At 48.6% G+C, this 25,335-nt stretch overlaps 2 protein-coding genes across 5 annotated transcripts; one reads left to right on the top strand and one right to left on the bottom strand.

Annotated features, from left to right (window-relative positions):
* Positions 1–204: 204 nt before the first annotated feature.
* Positions 205–21,390, bottom strand: LOC147159030 (techylectin-5A). Of its 2 annotated transcripts, XM_086060454.1 has the most exons (10): positions 21,265–21,390; positions 5,872–6,089; positions 4,980–5,165; positions 4,679–4,894; positions 3,605–3,724; positions 3,192–3,306; positions 2,980–3,117; positions 1,953–2,169; positions 818–1,013; positions 205–745 (listed from the first exon to the last, which is right to left on the bottom strand). In XM_086060454.1, the coding sequence occupies exons 3-10, from the start codon at positions 5,106–5,108 to the stop codon at positions 599–601; spliced, it is 1,278 nt and encodes a 425-aa protein (XP_085916580.1). In that variant the 5' UTR covers positions 5,109–5,165; positions 5,872–6,089; positions 21,265–21,390; the 3' UTR covers positions 205–598. The 2 variants fall into 2 exon arrangements, with proteins under 2 accessions (XP_085916580.1, XP_085916581.1); XM_086060455.1 differs by lacking the exons at positions 3,605–3,724; positions 21,265–21,390.
* kcnk2b (potassium channel, subfamily K, member 2b) lies at positions 1,822–23,361 on the top strand. Of its 3 annotated transcripts, XM_086060452.1 has the most exons (9): positions 1,822–5,144; positions 7,402–7,588; positions 14,344–14,750; positions 15,447–15,766; positions 17,358–17,475; positions 17,910–18,070; positions 19,852–20,047; positions 21,287–21,429; positions 22,860–23,361. In XM_086060452.1, coding segments are annotated over exons 3-9 (1,296 nt in total). In that variant the 5' UTR covers positions 1,822–5,144; positions 7,402–7,588; positions 14,344–14,749; the 3' UTR covers positions 23,217–23,361. The 3 variants fall into 3 exon arrangements, with proteins under 3 accessions (XP_085916578.1, XP_085916579.1, XP_085916577.1); XM_086060453.1 differs by lacking the exons at positions 1,822–5,144; positions 7,402–7,588 and adding an exon at positions 12,880–12,896 and having other exon boundaries at positions 14,348–14,750; XM_086060451.1 differs by lacking the exons at positions 1,822–5,144; positions 7,402–7,588; positions 14,344–14,750 and having other exon boundaries at positions 15,437–15,766.
* The last annotated feature ends 1,974 nt before the right edge of the window (positions 23,362–25,335 follow it).

The raw sequence follows: 25,335 nt of genomic DNA on the forward strand, positions 1-25,335 counted from the left end.
TTGTAGCCCGTCGCCAGCCAGCGAGACTCCCGCCGTCATCAGGTGCAGCTGGAGAGTCGAAAAGTGCTGATCACAACCTTCGCCGCGCAAAAAAAAGATCCCCTTCTCTTCTCCTCTCCCGCCTTTCTCTGCATGACTTGTGTGCACCCGCTACCAACAATGAGGCGCTCGAAAGCGGACAACAAACGGAGTCACTGCACAGGGTGAAGTATTTCATCATTTTATTTTGTCAATTCATTTGACTAATCAAAGCCCAAAGTTCATCCACTTCAAGAAATGAGACTATTGCATGAAAAACAAACATTATATGCATCATTATATGCTTTTTGTATTCCACTACTGAAATAAATGAATTTCTTATGTGTTTCGCTTCACTTAAGTTGTAATTCAATTGGTTTATTTGTACAATGATATTTCCATGCTGCCCTTCTTGCTGTTGCGCGCTCATTATGATCGTTAATAATTCAAATAGAAGATATGCGTTGCAGTCACCAAACCAAAACATCTCAAGGTACAAAATGAAAGTACAAAAAAATCAGTCACTATGAAAAATGTCCAAGTGTTGTTTCTGTGCTGCTGTCGCCATGGCAACAGTAGTTCATGGAGACGGATGTTTTCGAAAGGCGCCCGGCCGAATCATCATGGTGACTTTGCGTAGCGAGTAAAAGTCCGAGTCTCTCCACGAGTGCCACACAATCCCGTCGGGACCCAGGTGACCTTTCACCTTTGGTGCGTAGTAGCCTCCCTGCGGGTCACAAACGCGGGTCAACTTGTGTTGTGAATTGCCGTTGACGTGGTTTGACTTGCCGTCACTCACCCTGTAGTAGACGCCGTTGAGATTGGCGTAGAAGCACTGGCCGTACCACCATCCGCCGTGGGAGATCTCGGCGCAGATGTCGCCGCTGTCGGGCGTGCTGAAGCCGCGCTTGTCGTGGTACCAGCCGAAGGAGTCGCGCGCGCTGCCGCTGAAGCCCGACACGTGCAGACGGTAGCGATGCTCCTCATCTTCTACGCTGTGCCACACACACGCGCATGACAAGTCAGTCATTCATGCCACCGCAGCGCATGCTCGTTTATGGCCCGCCACGGACGTGTTCGGCAAGTAAGTACGTTTTCTGACCATCTCACTTGGCTTGTTTGTGAAATTCATGTTTGTAAATAACTGCAATGACTAACAGATCCCTGTAGGTGGCGGCGTTGCATCGCTTTGGATTTGAGATCACTCGTTTTTGCAGTCAAAGATGAAGATTAGTGATTACCACTTTAGGTAAATAATAATAATGCATTCGATTTATATAGCACTTTTTTGGACACTCAAAGACGCTTCACAGTGGTTGCATTATTCACACTGGTGACGGTAAGCTACTTAAGTAGCCACAGCTGCCCTTGGGCAGGTAAACAAACTGCCATTTATTTCTATAATTATATTATTAATTAATTACAATAATTAATATCAAAACTATCAAATATATCAATATAATTTATAACATTTATATATAAATATATCTATAATATATATATTTTAAGAAATTAGTTAATTATTTAAAATATATATATTATAAAATATGATTATATAATTATTAATAAGTTATTTGATTTATATATATTTTTTAATATAACATTTTATGTATAATTATTAATTATTCATAATAATAAAAGACATTGTCTTAAAAGTAACTTCGAGACAATGCTTCAACATTATTCCAAGGTAGAGCTAGCTGCTTGCTACACGAGGTCAATAACTTCCTCTTCTTGTCTTCTTCTACGCACTTTTAGTGCATGACTGCCCTCTACTGGTTAAGTGAGAAGAGCTAACGAACGGTATGTGGGAAAAAGCCGCGAACGTTACACTGGTGCCGTTCAGCGAGCTAGCATCGCTCACCAAAGCGCTTTTCTGTAGCAGAAGCGTGAATTTTGTGCGTGTGTGTTTGTTTTTCGAGTGGTCGTCCCACCTGAAGTGCTGATAGAGCGCGTGCTTGTGCTTGTTGCTCCAGTCCTCCAGGTCGACGCGCAGGCTGTAGTCGCTCTGGCCGCTCAGCTGGTGGATGTGGTCGTTGCCGAGCCAGAACTCGGAGCGGAGGTCGCCGAAACCGGCCTTGTATTCCCGCCAGCTGCGGTCGAAGCTCACCGAGCCGTCCAGCCGCCGCTGGATCACCGTCCAACCGCCACCTGCGCGCAAGGAAACGGCAGCTTGGTCGTGAGTGCGGGGTTGACCTTTACGCGCGTGAGAGATCGTCAGGTGTGTGTGCGCGCGCGCGTGTGTGAGAGAGAGCGAGAGAGTTTTGCAATACCGCTCGCGTTTTCGTCTATTTATGCAGAGCGGGGGCGTCCAACTCATTTGAATTCAGTGGCCCCTTTCACCTCAATTGAATCTCACATAATAATAATAAATAATTGCACGTATATTCTGAAAATATTCTCATTTTATTGCAGAGTCGTCTGAAATGTCTTGACAAAAATGAGTGCAAAATGTTTGCATCAAATTTCAACGGCCAAATTTCAGAATGTCACGAAGTGGTCATCAGTGCGCCCTCCAGTGGACAAAATTAGCAACAGTTATTTTTGCCAATCGAATCTGCTCCGATGCCACGGAGGAGGCGGGACTTCCGACTTCCGTAAATCACACAGCGACGCCCTACACACTCGCACCCAATAACGGGAAGGCATAATCGAGGGGCTCAAGGGTGTCAATTTGAGTATTGGGACACGCACAGCCAATATGTCACAACAGTAACCGGAAACGGCATCGCTGTGCGATTGACGCACGTCGGAAGTCCGCGGCGTCGAGCCCATTTCAAAGAAATGAACAATGGAACCGTTCCTTTACCAACCAATCCGATTTTAAATTGGTCTGTCGAGCAGCCGGGTCCGCATTTTTCTGCCGTCTGATTGGCGAGTCGCAGCAAAACCCGTTCCGGCCAACTTCAACGAGACAACTCATTTGACAGCAGAACTGGCGCTGACTGACGTGCCGCTGACCGTCGGTGTCCATATCGCAGTAGACCTCCACCGGCGTGCCGCCAAGCGACGGCACCACCGTGTAGACGCCCGAGCGCCGCGCCCCGTTGGAGTGGATGGACGCGCAGTCCATGGGACAGTTCCTCATGTGATGAATCTCTAAAGGAAGCAAAGGAGGATGAAGACGCCCCCTACTGGGGGATGACGGTACTTCCCGGGGAGAAGGCGCCTACCCGGGTGCAAGTCCTGCTGGGTGCTCATGAGAGGGTTGGGCCGGACCATGTTGACCGAGCAGCCGGGACTCTTCTTGGCCTGCTCCACTAATTGGCTCAGGTTGTGAACTTGGTTCTAGAAGGCATCGGCGAAAGACATCCGCATTTGAAAAGTCAAAAGAAATGTCATCAATTTGAACGATCACGTCACAAATGTCAAATGAGGCTTCCGGATTTCAGGCTTAAAACTTGCGGTGTGTGCAATCGATCCACATCGTGACAACGAGGCGCTCTAAAGTGGCCACGCCTGCAGAAGTCCTTCTCCACGCACTGGCTGTCGTGTCGGACCTTAGACATGTTTTGAAATCCGCCACCTTTTGGTGACGTGCATGCACTCGCGGCCAACAACGAGGCACACCTTTTGAGCGTGCTACCTGCAGATTGAGGATGAGCGCCCCCTGCAGGTGCATCAGGCCGACGGCCTCGGCCAAGTGGTGCTCCACGTCGCGCAAACGTCGCTCCGAGGTGCCGTTGGCGAGGCTTCTGTCGTCGCGCTGACGGCCGACGGGGGGGGGGGAAAAAACCACACGGTCAAGAAGAAGTGTGACACACGTGGCCGAGGCGCTGTGGCCGGCAGGCTGGCCGCGTCACGTGAGTCCACCTCTGGCCCGGCGCCGTGTCTTCTCATTGGCTCAGTGGATCATGGCGCATGAAGCTAATCCTGTTAGCTAGCGAGGTCAAGGATATGTTAGTGGGGGGGAAGCTGACTCATTACGCGGCGGCCAAACGAGACGCTGAGGGGGGAATGAAAGCTACTGTGCTGCCAAATCCCGCTTCTCACACCACAGTTGGATTGTCGTCACGCTTCACATGCTGCGCTGGTGTCACAATTGGGATTGCAAGACAGTCCCACTTCTGACACCGACTCCTCTGACCTGACTTTTTTGGAGACCAATCCCACTTCAAACGCTACGTTGGTCTCAAAACGGGGGCAGTAAACCAGTCCCACTTCTGATGTCACGTTGGTGTCAGAAGTGGGATTGCCATTCTTGTAAACAAATCCCGCTTCATTACTTTTTTAAATGACAAAATAATCCTGTGGGATTATGGACTCATTTGCTGTGTTGATCTTGTTAGCCAATCCCACTTCCGATGCCATATTGGTGTCAGAAGTGGGACCGGCTCTCGTGTCAAGAAATATTATTTTAAGCACATCTGACTTTTGACATCCTCATCTGAACAACTTCTGACACTGGATTGGTGTCAGAAGTGGGATTGTCAGTGTATTTAAAACAGCAGTCAAGTCAAAAGTCGTGTTTGCGCATCCACGGGTCGAAACGCGGGGTCGTTGGACTGGTATCGGCCACCGTCACGAGTACCGATACCGTAAAATAAGGCCCGATACCATACCTGGCGCATCTCGAATAAAAATGATTCCACAAATGGGGGGTGGCGAATTGAACATTTTACGGTCAAGATTTTGGTGGGGGGGGCGTTCAAAAGTTCACCTGCAATTCCAAGGCCTTGATGCGATGTCGATGGCTCCTGAGCTCCTCGCGCAGTTGCGCCACCGTTTCCTTGAGGGAGGTCATCTGCCGCTGGCGCTCGTCGTTCTGGTGCAGCCAATAGGAAACCTCGTCGGTGCAGCGGAACATGTCGGGGCAGCGCTGCTCGTCCAGCTGCGGCAGCGTGGCCACCAGACGGCACATGCCGCCCTCCAGCACCTGACGCCGGTTTTGGTGAGAACGCCGCCGCCGCCGTCGTCATCGTCATCGTGATGAGTGACGAGTGACTTTTTGTTTTCCTGACCTGGTTGGTGTACTCGCCGCACTGGGAGCCGCCGCCGACGCGCTGCGCGGTGCCGTTGTGCTCCTCCGCCGCCGTCGAACCCGAGAGAAGCGCCAGGAGGGCCCAGAGAGGCCAAGCGGGCCGGCGCATGGCTGCTTAGCGGGCCCCCGGGCCGGACTTCAACAGGTGAGGCTCTGATGTCTCCGCCTGCCAGGAGGACCACGCGCAATGTGACAAACTTCATTTGGTCCCACCCCCCGAAAGAAAAAAAATGATTTGTGCTTTTAATCGGAAAAAATCTCACTTTTGCTATCAAATATTTCTTTCTAAAAAAAATTGCGAATGACATCACATTATTTAGAATTGAAATCAATTCATTTTGATTAAATTCAATGGACACTGTGCTGCTCCTTCTGGTGTTTGCACCTTGGCCACATGGGGGCAGTATTTTGCAGACGTACATTTTCTACAGTCCCCGCCATGCGGCAGTAATATACATTTTTCTTTGCAGAGGATCAAGAAAAATATGCCTGTAAAGTGTTGTCATCTAAATGTGTGAACGATGCTATTCATTAGCCCATCTATGACATTTGCCATTATGTGTTAGCATTAAGCTAGTGGACTTTAAGACAAAGCGAGGTGGTCGTTCAGTTTGACAGGAAACAAAACAAAAGAACTTGAAGCCTCTTTTGAAGAATCACGTTGCAAAGTCAACTAAAGGTTAAAAAAAAAAATTTAAAATCACCTCGCAGACTCTGCAAGAAACTTAAGCGTGCCAGTAAAACGCTTTGCACACGACTAAAAGGCGTTTCCCCAAAAAGCGTCAAATGAAAAATGTGTCCGAGCACAATTGAAAAAACTTGTGAAAGACGACCCGGCCTCGATTTGCAGGAGCCAACGTCAAGGTACTGACCTCATTGAGAGACGACCTCCGACCCCATCCTTTGGGGCGAGGGCCCCCCCTTCCCATGCTACGCCTCCTCTTGGCTGTGCTTGGCACTCGCTGAGCGGCTGCCTCGCTCGCTCGCTCGCCCGCTCGCTCGCCCGCCTGGTCTCGCTGCTCGCTGCGTCTTCTGCCGTCTTGCTTGGCGCTCTCCCTTTCACGAGACATCTTAGGAACATAATCCGGCGCTAAGAGGATTCACGCACACACACACAGGAAATGGGGAGGAGGAGAAGGGATGTGCACAAGAGAAGACGGGAAAAAAATGTTGTCATATTTATATAAAGTCTTCTATTTTACACGAGAATCTTTTTCTGACCAATCGTTACTTTAATTGCCAAACAGATTGTGGCGCCTTGAGATACGAGTTTTCACTTCAACTTTAGCACTCGTATGTCAAATCAACGGCCCCGTACACATACACGGAAAGGCCGTTAATCCGTTCAGGCCTCCCCCAAAATGTATACTTTTAATGACATCATGAACGAGAAATTAACCTTTGAAAGCGTTTCGATGCACATTTTGAAAGGAAATTCAATGGCGGCCGCGTCGTTCCACGAAAAGAAAGAAAATGATGTTTTGGTGATTTTTTTGTTGATGCCAGTGCAAGGAGACCAGATTTGCATACATTCACACGATTTGCATATTGTATTGTTTATCAACTATTCATAAATAAGTCAATATTTATTTGATGTTCATTTCTGTGTCAAATTCAGATCATGAAAAAATGGAAATATGTGACATTTGCAATTGTTTGTGATCTTCTGATTTCAGATTTCATTCTTTGCGCGTAACGAGCGAGCGAGCGTGTTTTCTTGACAAAAGCGTCGCACGCGTGTTTATTGACATGTAAATAGATGCAAACAGATGAGCTCACTTAATCCCCCGCCATTTTCATTAGGCCCGCCGGAAATGAGCAGCGGCTCTTTAAAAAAAAAGAAAGAAGAAGAAGACAAAAAGGCGGGAAATGAGCGGTCGCTGCCGAGCGCGTTTGCTGCTGTTTGCATCCCCAAGGAAAAGGTTCGCTCGCTCGGCTAATCCTGCTCTCAGATCCCGAGTGGGCTGAGCTGAGCCGGGCCGGACCGGTGGGGCCGGGGCTGAGTGGGCGTTTGAGGGACGGGGGGGGGGGGGGGGGGGGGCGAGGCTCGGTGAGGCTCGCCGGTTATCCTATTATCAGGCCAAGCCGCTAGTTCCGCCGCCTACTTGACTGTTGACGTCGTCGCTGCTTGCCAAACTCGGACGTCACTTTCAACATTCAAAGAAAAAAAAAAGAAAGAAATTTGACAAGCGCCTGAAGGCAAACGTGCAAAGTGCTGGAGGGTGAAATGATCCTTACGACCACAAGGTGGCACTATAACGCCACTCGATGGCGGTCATCAAGCGGGTTTGTGTCTTCACGACGAACTGCGTCGCACGTGCATCGCATCAAATGTGACAAACCGCATCCGCACTTTTTGCTCACACGTTGAATTGAATCATTTCTTTCTTCCTCCATCGCAGTCGGCGTTGGCGCGAACACGGAGGACAAAATCTGCAATGGAAAGCGAGGACTGGCCTCCCCCCAAAAAAAATATATTTTTAAATCATCATTACCATCATCATGATCTGCACGCTACAAGAAGCAAGACAAAATCCTCTTGGACCCTCCACAACCCGGGTCACCACCTCCTCCGCCTCCTCCACTCAGGTCGGTGCCAACACAACATTTGTTGAAATATTTCCAAAAGATGTCAAAATTAGCATTGAGCTGGAAAACAACAACTTTGGGAGGAGACATGTCATGTGACCGACTCAGCGTTAGACGTGCAATCGGAGCATTTCATTGGCACAAAAACGCAAACGTATGACATCATCCATTTGTTGATGATTTTTGCGCGGGCGTCAACCATGCGGAGTTTCCCGCTAATGATGATGCGTCGTCGATGGAGACATCCGCACTCGCGGCGTGTGGCCGGACGCGCCATTGGTCAGCGCGGCGGCCGTTGACGTCAGTCGCCAACCGTCCGCGGCGGGGGGCGGACTCCGCTGCCGGCCTCTTGTTTCGGGGGGGGGGGGCACTTACATCACAACGGAGGGCTGATTGATCGATTGCCAAATGGGCTGAAGAGAAAGAAGTGCTCAATTTGATCCGTTTGCTCAATTCGGGACTCGCAACTCAAAAACGCAACAAAGGTCGACTTTCAACAACCTGGAAAGTCCATGAAAGTCAATATTTGGAGAAAAAAAACACTTTCCTTTCAATATATAAAATTAAAAATGTGCACTTCTAATCGTTATTTTGGCAAGCGGATAAAAGTAGGCCCGATGTTTGCTCTTTTAAAATGGACGCAAATCTGCAGATTTTTTTGTTGTTTGCCAATTTTTGCTTCATTTTTTGCAGCACATTACAACATAAGACAAAGATATTGGCAAACATTTCCACACCCTAAAAAAAGGATCTGCTGACAAAAATGTTCTGCCTGTAAATCGTATCTTTATTGTTGTAAAAAAAAAGGAGAGAATTCCCTTTGGATGGTCACCTTAGAGCGCCTCATTGTTGTCTGTGAGTGCGTGTATGTCATGCAGAGCAGCTCCCCCCCCCCACCCCCCAAAAACAAAACAAAGTCAGCCTCATCAGCCAGCAAGTAAACCGGGGCTTCAGGTTGCTGTGGCCACTAGAGTGCCTCATTGTTGGCCATGAGTGCTCGCATGTGAATTTAAAAAAAAATCTTTCTAATTATCTCTTGTCTCTGGTGTCAAATTGACAAGACGTTTATTTTTGTCATTTAAGGATGTTTCGATTGCCAAGTCATCCAAACATCGTGACGATCTTCTTTTTGTCAAGTAACCATTGCGCTTTGTTCCCGTGTCATGTTCCCGACACCAATGCCCGACTGTGACAATGACGCATGACGCCCCAACCCGCCCACCCCGCCCCCCCCCGATCCTCGCTCCCTCCCACGCAGGCTTTTCGCTAATCGAGTGGCGACTATTTGCGAGGGAAGATGTCAACCTGGCACCCGACGCCGTCGCCGGCCCTCCAGTGAGAAGTTGAAAGGACCCTGACGCCATTTAGCCACGCCGGCGGGAATTACATTTTGTCGTGACGTTGCCTGCACGGGTAACCATGGCAACGGGCCAGCGCCGACACCAGCGGGGGAAACGAGGGGGGAACGTTTTTGCCTGCGCTCGCTCAGATGCGGAAAAACTAAATAACACGAAGGACCTCCGTGGCTGCAGCCTGACTGATCGATTACCCATAATGCACCACGCACGCACGCACGCACGCACGCACAGCACTTTCCCATCAAAGCTTCCTTGACACTTCCTGCACTTTCGTAATTGTGCCGTCTTGCAATTGCAGAAAACACAAACGGTCGTTGTCTGTAGGAACAAATTTCCTTTAAATGTACACATATGAAGACCTTATATATATAAAAATATATATAAATATATGTATGTATGTGCCTGCCTATGTGTGCGTGCGCCCTCACGCCAGACAACGAGGCGCTCTAAATCAGGGGTTCTCAACCTTTTTTCAGCGAGGTACCTCCGATCCAGCGCAAAACATTTCCGATTGGTCTCTTGAAGTATTTTGGAAATCCAAGGAAATCACAGGTGTCCTCTTTTGGGATCCGAGTAAATCGTTGTTCTCCGAAAGAAATAATCAACTGAATTTGGAATCAAGATTTCACGCGATTGCCGTGATTGCCGAGTCGGGTCGAACCATTTTTGCTTTCGGGGGAAACGCTGGCTTTTTACGACGCCCAAATTCAAGAGGCTAAATTCATTTAAAAATGTCAGGCGCGCCCCCTGGAGTGCCTTCGGGCACGGACCCCCATTTGAGAAGCAGGCGGGATCCACGAGGCAACAAGCGTGGGTGTACCTAATGAAGTGTCCCGGCGGTTTCCGCTGGCGCCACGACTGTCGGTTAAGCGGCCCCTGGCGCTTTTTGACACGGCGGCCGCGCTCAAGAGCTTCGGCGGCGCCGCTAATGAGCCGCCGTCAAATGAAAACGATGACTCATACGCTGACATCGGACCTCAATCTGGCCAATCAGCACTTTGCGTTGTTTGCAGAGCGCCGCTTGCTAATCCTTTTTCCGGCAATCATCCTTGTTACCAAACATCTGGACGGAGGACGAGGCTGCCGATCTGCTCGCCTGTCACGAGCCGCCCGTCACGTGATGAGATTTATGAGGCGGGGGTGGGGTGGGGTGGGGGGGGGGCTTTGGATTTATGAGGCGGTTCACCTTGCATGTCCGCCAACATGACAACATTCGTCAACGCCAGCGAGGCCCGAAACCAAATCGCAATCTTCGCTTAAAAGCTCAAGTGCAAGATTTCTTCCCTTCGTTTGTGTTCATTTGGTTTTCCTTCCCGTACGCCGTGCGGGTATTTGTGTCGTCGTCGTCGTCGTCCAATCGGATTTCGGCCTCTCTGGGTTGCCATGTCGACGTCAGCTGCCCGAATCATCTCCACTTCATTTCCTCCTTGCACTGTTTTTAAATTGTGCGAAATCGATTGAAATTGAAATTGAAGTTGAAATTGAAATTGAAATTGAAATTGAAGTTGAAGTTGAAGTTGAAATTGAAATTGAAATTGAAGTTGAAGTTGAAGTTGAAATTGAAATTGAAGTTGAAGTTGAAGTTGAAGTTGAAGTTGAAATTGAAATTGAAGTTGAATTTGAAGTTGAAGTTGAAGTTGAAATTGAAATTGAAGTTGAAGTTGAAATTGAAATTGAAGTTGAATTTGAAGTTGAAGTTGAAGTTGAAATTGAAATTGAAGTTGAATTTGAAGTTGAATTTGAAGTTGAAGTTGAAATTGAAGTTGAAATTGAAGTTGAAGTTGAAGTTGAAATTGAAGTTGAAGTTGAAATTGAAATTGAAGTTGAAGTTGAAATTGAAGTTGAAGTTGAAGTTGAAATTGAAGTTGAACTTCTCATCTCGGGACCGTTTGCCGAAGCGATGACATTTCAAACGAGTCATTCAGGACCAGCAGGCCGTTTTTTTCTTGCGGCCACTTTGGACGAGCAAAACACTCGTAGCGACGTCCACGCGTTTAACAATCTTCCAGATGTCACGACTCGTCTCTTATCAGTGCGGCACCCGTGTTGGCCATTCTACACAGAGGATCAAGATGATACGATTGTGGAACGGCGTCGAGTAAAACCGCAAGTTGGCAAAAGGATGACGACGATCAAACATATTTGCGCTTCTTCATAAATCATTGATCACAAATCCACGTCAATGTCAGAGCAGTTCTGTAATCATTCGCTTCTTGACGGGCCCAGCAGAAGTCAAACTAAATCAATATTCACAAATGTGGTTAGAGAAGGTTCAAAATACGCACGCACGCACGCACGCTGACGACGTGTACACGCGGGTAGCAAGCGAGCATGCAAATGTTTTGCTGCTGATGTGAATGGAGGATGACAAGGTGGTCCGGTCCGGTCCGGTCCGGTCCGGTCCGCAACAGGACCAGTGCGGATTTCAACATTTTGCACTTGAAAATCAACTTGACGATCACGTTTGCGCTTTGTTCTCTTTTTTGAAATGACAAGCCCGTCTACGGCATTTCCTTTTTTTTTTGTTTTTTCGTCCTGCGTCGCATGAAGCGCCGCTCTTTTTCTTTATGAGCGATTTTTCGGCAGTAAACGTGTTTGTCCTCCTCCAGGAAACGCTGGCTCGTCTTTCCAAACGGCCGTCGCGCGCCCGCAGGCAGGAAACGAGGCGGGAGTCAAACGGGACTCGCGCCATCGCCCGATTGAGCTCCGAGACGCGTATTGATGGACCCGCCATTGTCCCTCCGCGCTCCAACGGGGAAGCTCGAAACGGGGACTATTTCCATGACTTGATGAGCAGAAAGCAGGGGTGTCAAAATGAGTGCCTTCATTTTGAGTTCCTTTTTTTTTTGGAACACGCAAGCCTTTTCTGGCCAAATTACGCTTAGCAGTAATAAATATAATAATAAAGCATATATTTGTGGATTTGACCATTTTCCAAATGTGCAGAATTGTTCAAGTTTCTTCATGTTAAAGATGAAATCGCTCTTAATATGAAAAGAAAAATGCACTGATGTGTCACCAATGTCTTATAAATGCAACTATGCCATCTCGTGGCAGAAAATGAGCTCAACACAAATCAATATCACATTCATTGTTTCCAGTACGGTTTTCACTGCAACTCCATTTTCGGAATTCTTATCACGTGACCGCGTCAACGGCTAAAAGAGGCGTGCGTCGCGACGGCTGCCCGACTCTGCGTGTTCTCCCCCGCGCTTGCGTGGCTTTTCTCCGGGTTCGCCGCTTTCCTCCCACATTCCGAAGACTTGCGCGGCAGGTGAGTGTGGATGGTTGTTGGTCCGCGTGTGCGCGCCCCGCGATTGGCTGGCAAGCAGTTGAGGGCGTACCCCGCCGACTGCCGCAAGCCAGCTGGCTTAATTTGAGTTAAAAAAAAATCCCGACCATAAACGCTTTCCTAATATGGTCGAAACTCTGCTTTTGGGACGAGTCGAGTGACTTTTTATCGAATGTCTGCCACTCGGAAATTTCTGTGTGAAAAAGCTTCAGCAAACGGCAACGGTCCGTCAAGTTGTGACAACGTCGGGCAACAGGCCTTCAAAATAAAAGCATGGCAATAAATAACATTTGTTGGCTTTTTTTTTTTTTTAGCAGTCGCACTCCAACTATTTTGTGCTTGTTGTCGAATAAGCCAAGAAAGTGTGTTATAACTGTGTTATTAACCTGCAAGCTTTTATTTTGGAAAACTAGCGCAAACTGAGTATGGCGTACATCTTGAAGGTTCTACAAAAAGCAGTTCTCAAAACGCTGATTAGCAGTTAGCTTGAAGTTTGGATGGCGCGCCACATGCTGCTTCACCAGCCGGCGGCCTGTCCTTTTCAACTCGTGCGCTGCTTTTATAACGTTTGTCCTCTTTCAGCGATGCCCCTGTGAGGCCGCCGCCCACTTCACATTCATCGTCATGAGCTGCTGAAGTGCGCGCGTCGTACCAAAAGGTGACACTGGCATCCAAATGCCTCAAATGCTGGCAACAAAAGTGAGTCTACCCCGAAGTGAGAAGATCCCAATTTTGCATGGCCAACAATCTCTTCCAGCTCAAGCGACACTTTCACTTCGGGGTGTGCGCACTTTTGTTGCCAGCGTCATTCAATGTTTTTCCCATGAAAGGATACATTCAAATGTGAGGGGTGTGCTCACTTAAGTGAGATTATGGACGTCATACATACGCACGCACACAAAATACATTAGTGTGTAAATGCTTGACTTTGAGGAAGTCATCACCCCCCCCCCCCCCCCCTTTCCCTCCATTAGTCATCGTGCAGTCATTTCCTCCCTCATTAGTTGACAGACAATAGCAAAGCGAAAATGTGAAAATGCGAAAATGTGAAAATGCGAAAATGCAAAAATGTCTCCTTTGGTTGCATTTGGAGAACAAAAGGTCGTCATGAAACCAAAGTCAATTTGACGTTATTGAGATTGAGCCGCAGCTGTAAAAAAGCACTCGACATGAAAGAGCGTCCGGTCGTTCACCGCAAGCAGACGTGCGTAAAACTTAATACAATCAAAATCACAACAATTCACTTCAAATCTTGTCTTTTCACGACGCGAGCCGAGCGTGTTTGTTTGTTGCTTCTTCTTCTTCTTCTTCTTCTTCTTCTTTTTTCACCCCAGATTAAAATCTTGCATTTAATGCAAACATAACATATAAAGCATGAAAACGTTTTTGCATCAAAATGGCCACCGGGGGGGGGCAGTATAATGCCGGCATGCACACACAAGCCAAATCTGCCATTTTGGGCTGAGGATAAAGAATATACTCCTGCCGAGTGTTGTTCTATTGAAGTGGCGTCCTCCTCGTCAAGGCACGGGGGTCGGAGGTCATCACGAGGTGGATGAATTTTGAGCAAATCTTTAGCTGAGGCGCGTCCATCACTTCAATGAGCAGCGGAGCCAAAACCTTTCGCCAAAGCCACAGCATTAACATCGCTCACTTGCTCGGGGTCGGCCATTTTGTGTTGGCCTTTCCCAAATGTTGAGGTCGCAAAGGTGACATCCTGTTGCATCATCGTCGAAAGACGAGTTCACACAAAAAGCAGGGAAATGACCTCGTTGGAGCGTTTTTCATCTCGTCTTGTTTTTTCATTTGTACTCACAAAAAGCAAATTGCAAATTGCACTTGTTGTTATTGTTGCCGTCATTGTTATTACGATGTTATTACGTATTAACTGTAATGATGTCACATCATCGTTGCTATTTATGACGTTTGAATGCTGCTGCTAACCAAAACAGCAGCAGTAATGAGTCTTTTTGTGTCCGGGGGTCTCGCTGTGTCACAATTCACAGCTCTCTCTCTCTCTCTCTCTCTCTCTCGACCACACCCCCCCCCCCCCACTCCGTTCTCTCTCTCTCTCTCTGCTTCCTTTCTCTCTCCCGCGCCCAAAGCAAGCAGGCAGAGTGAGCGGCGTCCATCGCGAAGGCAGACGTGCAGAGCGGCGGCGGTGGTCATCGACGCGGTGGTGGTCCAGCGGCCGCCGCGGGCGCAAGCGGTCTCTCCCTCACCCGGATGGATTTGCCGTGTGAGATTTTGCACGCCTGTGCGACGCCCGCTCGCGTTTAGCGGGTGCGGGACGTCATGTCCTGCCCGCGTTTGACGCTCGGCTGGAGACGACGCGGCCGAGGAGCCATGTGGAGCGCGCCCACGTCCATCACGCCACAACAACGCCAGTGAGGAGGAGGAGGAGGAGGAGGAGGAGGAGGAGGAGGAGGAGGAAGGTGGGGGCGCCGAAGCACGCTTGTTGGAAATAAGATCTGTGGAGGAGGCAAGCGCGAAGCGAGGAGATGTTCGGCAAGTAAGTCGCTCGCACGACGTGACGTCGTTTTTGGGGCTTGTCTCGTTCCTGTCAGGAGATTTTCCTTCTTGACCATTTTTAGATTGCATTGAACAAAAACAAAATAAGAGCATTACTATATCAAAAATATCATTTGGTTTCTTGCTATTTTTATTTTTGTATCCAATTTTAAGTCAATTTTTTAAGCAAAGTCCAATTTTCTTTCGTTTTTAATTCTTATTAATGAATGAATTGCAATTTGCTCATTTATGTGGCATTTGCGTTCTAATTTCGATTTGATTCACTTTGTCGATTCACATGAATTGTTTTCGCTATTTTTAGTCGTCGTTTATTTTGAATGAATTGGACTTTTTTTTTAATGGATGAAACATTTTCATTGTCATCGTTTTTGCCGTCATTTTTCACGCGGAAGTCGGTTTGCGGCGAGCTGCCGTTTCTTCTCCGGTTGCCGTAAAACGCGTTCGGAGGCGCTCGCTGGCCACAAAGCGGTTACGCAAGCGCGGCCGACCGCTTGCGTTTTAATATTCATATTTGAATATTTGATGAGCTTCCTCGCTCGTCATGGCTTCTCGCCATGACGAGCGTCCGCTTGCGTCCGCTGCCGCTCGCGACTCGCCGCTTATGTAACGTTCTTGTGGCGAATCTGCAAACGACCGCCGAGGACGGATGCCAGCGACCCGTGTGGCATGTCAACAGTGGCCGCGCCTGACCTGCTGGACCCCAAGTGCGCCGCCCACAACTCCAAGCCCCGCCTGTCGTTCTCGGCCAAGCCGCCGGCGCTGACGCGCGGCGACGAGGAGGACGACGGCGGCGGCCGCGTCAGCGTCATGCGCTGGAAGACGGTGTCGGCCATCTTCTTCCTGGTGGTGCTCTACCTGGTGATCGGCGCCACCGTCTTCCGCGTCCTGGAGCAGCCGCACGAGAGCTCGCAGAAGATGGCCATCCTGGCGCAGAAGCTGGAGTTCTTGGCCGTGCACGGCTGCGTCAACTCGTCCGACCTGGAGGACCTGGTCAAGGTGAGGAAGACCGCCTTGCCGCATCGCCGCACCGCCGCCGGCCGTTGGCGCCATCTTGCTGCCGAGGAAATACCTTGTCGCCTTTATTGAGTCAAGACATCGCCGTGTCTAAAAGAATGTAGCGCTTTGCTGCCACCTTGTGGCATCAACAGCCAATTCTAAAACTGCATCACAAGGAGTTAATTGCGCACGGGTTCAGCAAGCCACGTTTGTCGTCATTCGTGCAAAGGTCGGACTGCGAATGATGATTATTATTATTGTTTGTCATTTGAAAAGGAAAGTAAAAAATTCAAATGCATCAGATTTACGCGAATGTGTAAAAATAAAAATAATAAAATAAAAATCCATGAAATATATCAACACGCAACAACAAAAAAACCAAGTGCCTCTCGAGAGAGAAATCACCTTTAAAAAAGAAAGTGAGCTTTGATGTACTTGACGGTTTGTTGATGTGAAAACAAGGCAAGCCTCGTTTATTCTTATCAATGGCAAGCAAAGGAACCGTAATTGATTTTATATTTAATTCCCTCACGTTGGTGTGCGCGCGCGCGCGTGCGTGCGTGTGCGTTTGCGTCTCCCCTGAGGTTTTTCTTCTTCCTATTCAGTCTCGCTCGTGATCGATTGTGAACCAATCGAGTGTCCTGATTTAGTGGCAGAAATTGCGTAATTAAGTCCGGCAAAAGGTAACAGCGCGTCATAGAAGGCATCAAGTTCTTCTTTCTTCTTTCTCACCAAGCGCTTGTCGACTTTTATTTTCACTTCCATTCGCAATTTGAAACCTTCAATCAACGCACACGGAACGTTCTTGTTTCCAAAAGTTTGTGATGAAAAGTCTTCAAAATGGTGCGTCCACATGAAGATGCTAAAAAAAAAGGCTGTCGTTTGTACTCCAGGCCTGAAGGGGCGCTGGAACGCTGCCATGTCAACATAGCACACATTTACATATGATGGCCCCTGATGAGTGAAACCAGAGGGCGGCCATCTTACGTTGCCACTGCCACGCGTCTCGTTAGCCTCGCAAAGAACCGACTTCAGCGTTCAGAGTCGATTTTCTCAATATCGTCGCTTGCAGAGTTCATTTTACATTTCACGGCTCTTTTTTTTCCTTCTTGTTGTTGACGATGGACTTTGCTTTCATTTGATTGCTGATGTTTGTGACAACCGAGAGCAGCACTTGGAGATATAAGAGAAAATGTATAATCACGCGATGGACGTACGTGGAGCGTGTCAACAGAACCGCGTGTGGCTTTTCGCCGTCCAAACAGAAAAAAAGGCGGAAACGCCGCCGAGAAATCGGCATATTCAAGCTCGCCACGCTTAGCGAGCGGCGATGCAAGATGGCTGCCGGTGGTCTCAATTTGTGCTATGCAAGTCCGTTCGTTGTTCGTCCTGTCGTGTCGCCCGCATGTTCGTCTGAAAGTGTTACTCCAAGTATGGATGGACCTCGTGGGAAAAAAACACAAAAAGTTCCTGGTACCTTTCGTTGCAAAAGTGCGGCCGCCAGATGTTGTGAATTAGCCTCGCTCGAACGTTTGTCATCCTCTGCCAAGCGATCCTCGCGGCACGTTCAACGATTGTTTTGTTTTTCCAGCAAGTGGTTTCGGCCATCCGAGCGGGCGTCAACCCGTCGGGGAAGCCGTCCAACCAGAGCAGCCTGTGGGACCTCAGCTCCTCCTTCTTCTTTGCCGGCACCGTCATCACAACCATCGGTGAGCAAAGCCAATGCGCCGGTCAAATTGCATTCGAGGTCAAATTAGACCATTTTCGTTGCGTCTCAAAAAACACAAGAGTGCAGTAAACGGTCAACGCTCGTTGCGGCGTCTGACCTGACCTGACCTGACTTGACCTGACTTGACCTGACTTGACCTGACTTGACCTGACTTGACCTGACTTGGCCTGACTTGGACTTAAGGCTGCCGCTACGACATTCAAATGATTTTCGCTGGAGTTGAACTTCTCTCGGAGTTTGAGCCGATTGAGTTGACAATTTGAAAACAAGCGGACGGGTTCGGTTTTGTCCACCGAGCGTCAGTCCGAGTCTCCGAAGTCATTCGCGGCGGCCCTCAAGTCGTCCCACGAAGGCTCGTCATCCGGATGTCGTCGGCGGCGTCCTTCACGTCTGCGCCTTTTGCGGTCCCGGCAGGCTTCGGCAACGCGTCCCCCCACACGGAAGGCGGGCGCATCTTCTGCATCATCTACGCTCTGATGGGGATTCCCCTCTTCGGCTTCCTCCTCGCCGGCGTGGGCGACCAGCTGGGCACCATTTTTGGCAAAGGCATCGCCAAAGTGGAGAAGATGATCGTGGTGAGTCGTTTGCTTTCTTTGCTTGCCACTGGCGGCGTTTGTCTGCGGACGGCGGAGGTCGGAAGCGCTGATGCGGGTTCGACGCTTTGGCGCTTTGGCGCTTTGGCGGTTGCCGTGCCAACACACTCCGGCTACCAAGAAACAACGACTTGAAAATGGCGACTCACGCGGACTTGTGGGCTTTTTCTTTTGTCTACCGTCAGCTGAACGCAATGAAAAGCGCCATGCGTGAATTCTTTTTTCGAATCTTGACACAAGAACACTTTAGCAGGTTGAATTAGTCATGTGTGACATGAAATATGAATCGAAGGCATAAATGGCTGCGAACGCCATCTGCGAGCTTGGCGAGCGAACGTGCTTGAATTTGGAACGAGGTCACCGATAAGAACGATCTCGCGTCAAACGCGTTCGTGTGAGCCGCCGTGCATTTCAAAGCGGCGTTGACGTCACGACGTTGACGTCTTTTCGTATTTGTACGAGAAGCCGGAGCAACAATGGCGGCCGCAAAGCTTCTCCGACTGTCGCTGAACTTTGGATAAAATCGTCACTTGTCTTACTTGGAAAAGAAATCATTTTGGGTGAACGTCTTTTGTTGTTGTTTTTGTTCTCGATGCATTTGGCGCGGCGTCCATTTTCCGTGTATTTTCACTCTTGCAGCGGCCTGATGAATGATTGATTGCACGGGAGAGGCTTGCAAGGGGTTCGCCGCCGCCGCCGCCGCCGCCGCCGCCGGCTATGTTGAAAACACGCGCATCGATCGGCTTCACCTTCTCCCGTGATGGATGCGGAGGAGGTGAAGAGATGACCCCCCCCCCCCCCCCCCCAGCCAGACTCCACTTGTACGTCGTCAAGCGTGTGCGTTTCCACACGCCTCTAATGAGCTCCAGTACAATAATAGAAGATGCGCGTCGGTGCCTGGAGCTCGTTAGCGTTAACACCGCTCGTCTTCATATGGCTCTGGCTTTGTGGCTTATGTAATATGGCAACATGGGGGGGGGTCGCGAGTCGGCACCTCTGAGAGCTTCTTCAATCTGTGATGTGCATTGTTGACTTCCCAACGTGTGATGATTTGTAGGAAAAGGATTCTCTTGTTTAAAGCAAAGTTGGCATCATGTTGGCAACCCCCCCACCCCCCCCCAAAAAAAAAAGTTACTGTGTTACTGTGCCCCCCTGATCCCCCCCCAGCTTCTTTGGGGGTGGATTTAGCTCAAACATTTGCATTGCTTGACACATTTTGGAGTTGTCCAATTTGATGGAAGGTTTTGAGCTGGCATGGCCACATTAGAGTGCCTCGTTGTGGGCCACAAGTGCATGCAGAAGGCAGAAGAGCAAGGTTAATAAAAAAAGAAATAAATAAATGGAAGTCTGACTAACAACCAGCGAGCACTCTTAAAACAGTCGGGTCGAAAGTCAAAGTAAATGATGGATCAAAAATGGGCCGAGCCGCGTGAACTTCATGGCCGCGCCTCCTCATCCATCACGGGAGAAGGTGAAGCCGATCGATGCGCGTGTTTTCAACATCGGCGGCGGCGAGCACCTTGCCAGCCAAAGTAGCATCCATTTTTGCAGGCGGTCCAAAAGATTTTTGATTGACAGTTGAAAGGGGTGTGGCTTCAGCGCATTCAGCGGACACGCCCACAGTATTGGAAAGCAACTTGATTTTTCATTTGATTTGAGACGCTTTATTTGCCTTTGAATCATTGACATTTGCCAAAAGCCATTTTCGGGGTCGGCTTCCGCTGGCGCCGAATGACTCCGTGTTGTTTTGTGGCCGCCCTCAGAAGTGGAAAGTGAGCCAGACGAAGATCCGCGTCTTCTCCACGCTGCTCTTCATCCTGTTCGGCTGCCTGATCTTCGTGGCGCTGCCGGCCGCCATCTTCAGGCACATCGAGGGCTGGAGCGCGCTGGAGTCCATCTACTTTGTGGTCATCACGCTCACCACCATCGGATTCGGAGACTTTGTCGCCGGGGAAAAAGGTGCGAGCGCTCTCCTCGTTGGATGCGCTCGCGTGTCGTCGTTCGCAACAAAAAATCCATTCCGCGACGGCCATCTTCATTTCTTTGCTTGACTTCGTTCTCTTCTTGTTCTTGCGTAACATTTTTGAACGACCTTGTCATGAATGACATCCGAACGTCACGATACGATAATGATCACGATATTGTGGCGAGGTTGGCGATAAAAAAAAAAGGCAAAATATTGTATGAAAAAAAAAAAAAGAGCTCATACTGAAAAAAAGCCTCACAACTTTGTGCTTTTGTGCTTTTGTGCTTTTGTGCTTTTGTGCTTTTGTGCAACAAGCGGCAACCTCTGATACGACTTGATATCGAAGCACGCATTCAGCTCCTCCGCATAACGACTCGCTTCTCAAGCATGTGACGTTGCCCTTTGAAACAAAGAAGGGCCAAAACATCCCTTATGAAAATTTAACCGCCATAAAAAAAAAAACTGCAGAAATGGAAATCAACCTGACTTTTTAACAGATGTGCTGCTTTTAATATCGACGACAATATTGTGGCAGTTTTAATACCGCGATATCACGACATTGTCGTTCTCGTTTCATTACATGATGTTTTGTTGGAATTAAAAACAAATCTTAGATTTTTGGGAGGGGGACAACTTTTTTTGTTGTACCGGTCATTTTTCAATTTTTTACTTGTAAATTATGTAAAGAAATGACATTGAGATGACATTTTTTTTAAAATAATTTTTCCTAAAATTGAAATCTTTTTGAAATGACAATTCAAACCTTTTTCTCATAAATGATGATTATGATCTTATGATTGTACACTGCAACTTGTTTCCAATTTAAAATCATAATAACATGAAGTCAATTGTTATTTTCTTTCATGTCAATTACAATTTTGCTATGTCGCTTGTTGCCGGGAAGTTTACGACTTCATGCCAGTAAAGAAAGTTTGTGCGTTCGGAGGGTTGCGAAAGCAAAGAGCGGCAGTTTCGCAGGCCGGCGAGCGAGCGCCACTTAAGGATGCGTTCAAATCGCCGTCTCTTCAATGAGTCAGTCGACGGCGGGCAAATTGGATTCGAGGAACAGTGAACTCAGCTCCTTTAGCCGAAATATCATTTCTGTACTTTTGGAAAGTACGTGACGCCGCCGTCCCTCGCCTCGTTTCTTGAATTCGAGTTTGCGACGTGACATCAGCAGAAAAGCGTGCGAACGTTTCGTTGAGCTCACCGAGCTGCCGCTGCCGCCGCAGGAGGATCGGAGAGTCCGGAGTACCTCAAGTACTACAAGCCGGTGGTGTGGTTCTGGATCCTGGTGGGTCTGGCCTACTTCGCCGCCGTGCTCAGCATGATCGGCGACTGGTTCCGCGCCATCTCCAAGAAAACCAAGGAGGAGGTACGTTAAAAAATGCTCATCATCATAATAATCATAAATGGATTTCATCATAATTGGCCACTAGGCGGCGCTGTCGTATTTTGTTTGTCAGTGTTGACGTTTTATTCTCATTCCTTTCTTCACTATCGATGCTAACCGTTAGCATGTCCATGACGTTTTCCATTGTTAGCGTTAAGCTAGCAGGGGGCTTTGCTTTTGCACACGGTGTCGTTGTCTTGTTTGAAGTTGAAAGTAAGTTGCAAAGGAGTCCACTTGAAGTGGGCGTGGCAATCAAGAGGCTCTTTTTGGAAGGAAGTTTGCTTGTTGCGAAAGGAAGTGAGTCGAGTTGACCGCAATTTGTTAATGATGCTATTTGTGGCGTCGCAGTCAGGGAAGCGCGGGAATTTGGTGGACGGAAAGCTTTCCTTGCTGTTGCGTTCCGACACGACGACCGACCGTTCGGCAACAACATTGTGGGCCCGCAGCAGCTTCATCATTTATTGACCGGGTCCGACGCATACGCCACACGGCATTCGTACCCGCGCGGGTCGTCTCCCGCATTGACAATTGCCGGTCCGGCTGCCGTCGGCGAGGGGGCCGCTTGCCCAATTAGAGCTTTGGGACATGCTGTCGGTTCGGCCAAGTCAGAATGCGGAGGTAATCAATTGTGTGTGTGTGCGTGTGGGAGACGCATGTTCTGGCCCAAATGGAGCGAAGCTTTAAGCAAGCACACTTCGGAGGCTCGTAAATAAATAAACAGGCCGCAGAGAGCCAGCGGAGCGCCTCGATCAATAGTGTGCGAGCGGGTTCGACGCCTTGGAGGGAATTCTTTCAGGCCGTCTCGGCAAAGTCCGACGTGTTCATGAGGCTTTTGCAAATACGCTGAAGGCAGAATACGCAAATGATTGCATCGTTTTAGCTCGTGGTTGTTTTTACTGAAAAAATGACTCAAAATTCAAAAAGAAATTTGAAATATAGCAAATGCCATTTCAAAAAAAAAGTCATTTTATTGCCATTTATTTTATTTTAGATTGTATTTATTTAATTATTCAAACATTTGAAAACATCCTATCTAAAGCACATACACCATTTTTACTAGTTTTAGCTTGAGTTTTAGTTTTGTACAGCTGTCTTTAAACCACATTGTCTGTCAAGCCCAATTTAATAACAATTATTGATTGCACTTCATTTTGTTCTCATGTTGGTTAAAGGCCTCAAAACAACATAACATAAAATACAGCATCTGCAGCACGTCATTATTTCATGTCCAATATCAACGCGATTGTGCTTTTTAATCAATATTTGGTATTTTTCCATCACTGAATATGGAGACGGATGCCGTTTTATTTGTATTTCACTCGGGGGCCCCGCAGCACTTCCGGGGGTCCCGAGCTCGTCACTCGCGCGCCCGAGGCCGCGCGAGTGACGAAGCGTTCAATCTGTCGCCGCAGGTGGGCGAGTTCCGGGCTCACGCCGCCGAGTGGACGGCCAACGTGTCGGCCGAGTTCAAGGAGACGCGGCGCCGCCTGAGCGTGGACATCTACGACCGCTTCCAGCGCGCCGCGTCCATCAAGCGCAAACTGTCCTCGGAGTTGGGCATCAACGCTTCCGTCAACCAGGAACTGACGCCCGGCAAACGGACGCTGTCGGCCAACCTGGGCGAGGAGCGCGAGGCCTACGCCAACTTGACGCTGTCGCTCGCGCCCGTGCCGGGCGCCCTGAGCGCAAACGGAAGCCTCTTCCTCAACGGCCTCAGCCCGGACTTTGCGCAGCGGCTGGAGGTCGCCGTGGTGGAAAACAGCCAATGAGCCGATGGCGTTTACATCAAACGTTCACGTGTGCACTCGTTGATCTCGGAGAGGAAGTGCGGCGGCGCGTTTGCGAGCTTCCTTGGTCGCAAGCAAACGCTCGCCGCCGACGTCGTCTCATCAGAGTTTAGCAGGAAATTGTACAACAAAGTCACTTCAATGGCTAAAAAAAAGGGCCACTAAAACGTCCGACATTCTGCAACTCGTGCTAGAAATCATACAGTAGAAAGGAACGCAACAAAATTGATTGCAACGATTTGGTCCCGCATTGCGAGCACGGGAAAAAGGATGACCGCAAACATGGCCGACAGGATGCAAAAGTCACCGCAAAGATGGCTGCCATGCAGCAAATCCTTCCGCAAAACATGGCTGACGTACATGAAACACGCCCCACCAACAACATGAAACACGCCCACAAAGATGGCCGTCACGATAAAATGATAAAACTCCCTCTCGGACGATGACGTCTTCACAAAACCAGGACAAAATAACAACAAAATGGCAGCTATTTGGAAGCTTCAGTCTCGATTTCATTGTTTTATACAATATTAAACGCTGACATTTCTATATTTTATATGTATATTGCAATTAGTGTAGAAACAAAACTAATAGTAAACTAAACTTAAAAACTGATAACTAATATTTAACTCAACTAAAAGAAAGCATAAAAAAAGTAATAAAAACTAACAAACCAGCTCTGAAAATTGATTAAAACTCACTAAATATTATATATTTTTTTAATTATGAAATAAGAATGACAATTCACAAACTATTATAAAGAAAGATGGCCGTCATTCCACAAACATTTTGCTGATATTGACACCCATTCCATATATGGTCGACACGCGACTCCACAAAGATGGCCGCCGCACTGCAAAGCATCGATTCATAGCTGACGTTTCTCTGCATTTGTACGAAATCCTGCTCAATTCTGGTGACCGCAAACCTTCCCGCGCTCGTGAATTTACAACCCAAAATAAAAAGAAGAAGAAGAAGATTGCATGAGAAGCAAAACGTAAACACGAGAAAGAAAAGAAAATCTGCCGACTGAATGAAAGCGCGGGAAATCTAGAAGGCAATAGATGCAATTGTGCTCATCTACTAGCAATTTACCCACGAGGCCCGCACATCTGCATCAGATAAAAGAGGGTCCTCGACGCCCAAACACACACGCGCGTGCACGTCAGGGATGTGCGGCGTGCACGCGACGCGACGCCTTGAATGTTTGCGCTCGCCTGATGAAGACGAATGCTGACGTTTTTGTTTGACTTTTGACTGACAGGCGGCTCTCGGCCCCGAGGAACCGCCCACGTGTGCCTTACGCCGTCAACATGTTGCGGGAGGAGCACGACCAACGTGCGCCAGATGTGCAAAAAGCCGGCAGGAGTTGGAAAAACGAAATACCGCGTGCACATGCTGTGTTTGGAAATGGAAGGAAATCCATTTTTGGCGCGTACTTTCCACACATTTCAAAATGGCATTTTATTGTTAGCGCCACTCGCGCTCACTGTCGAGCGTCATGCTAACATAGGACTCAAATTCCATAGACAGGCTAATGCCGGTTAGCGTGAGGGTCATAAACCTTCGGTCGAGCCCGCAGCAGCAACAGGTACAAGGAGAGCGTACCACCGTGCGCTCCGTATGCGCTCCCTGCAGAATGTATCAAGTGTCTTTTGCTTTCATTGCTTTCCGCAAAATGTATCGTGTCTTATCGAGACGGACGAAAGTATTGAGACACGAGGAGCTTTTTCTTGCCGGAACCCGCCGAGCGTCCCAATACTTTTGCTCAGGCCTTAACGCTGTGGCTTTCTGGAGACGGATGATTGACAGGCGGCGCAAGCTGCCAAGGAGAGTGTTGCGTCATACGTCAGCTGGCATGTTAGCGTGCGATCGAGCACGCGCGCGCCAAGCGGATAACCGGCCCGCCTTGGAACGTTTCTGCTTTGGAACGTTACCTGCGTCAAATGTGTCCCAAACCCACCAGAGTGGGCTCCACCTGTAGCGAACCACCAAACACGCGCACGCTTGAGGTGCATTCACGCTTTGCCAACTCATGATGCTGTCAAGTGTTGCATGCGAGTGTAAACGTGTGTACAAAATGTCCTCCTTGGTTTGGAGG

Source organism: Leptonotus elevatus, chromosome 18 (genome assembly GCF_054856555.1).
Source record: "Leptonotus elevatus isolate MCC_2025b chromosome 18, RoL_Lele_1.0, whole genome shotgun sequence".
Taxonomy (NCBI): Eukaryota; Metazoa; Chordata; class Actinopteri; order Syngnathiformes; family Syngnathidae; genus Leptonotus; species Leptonotus elevatus.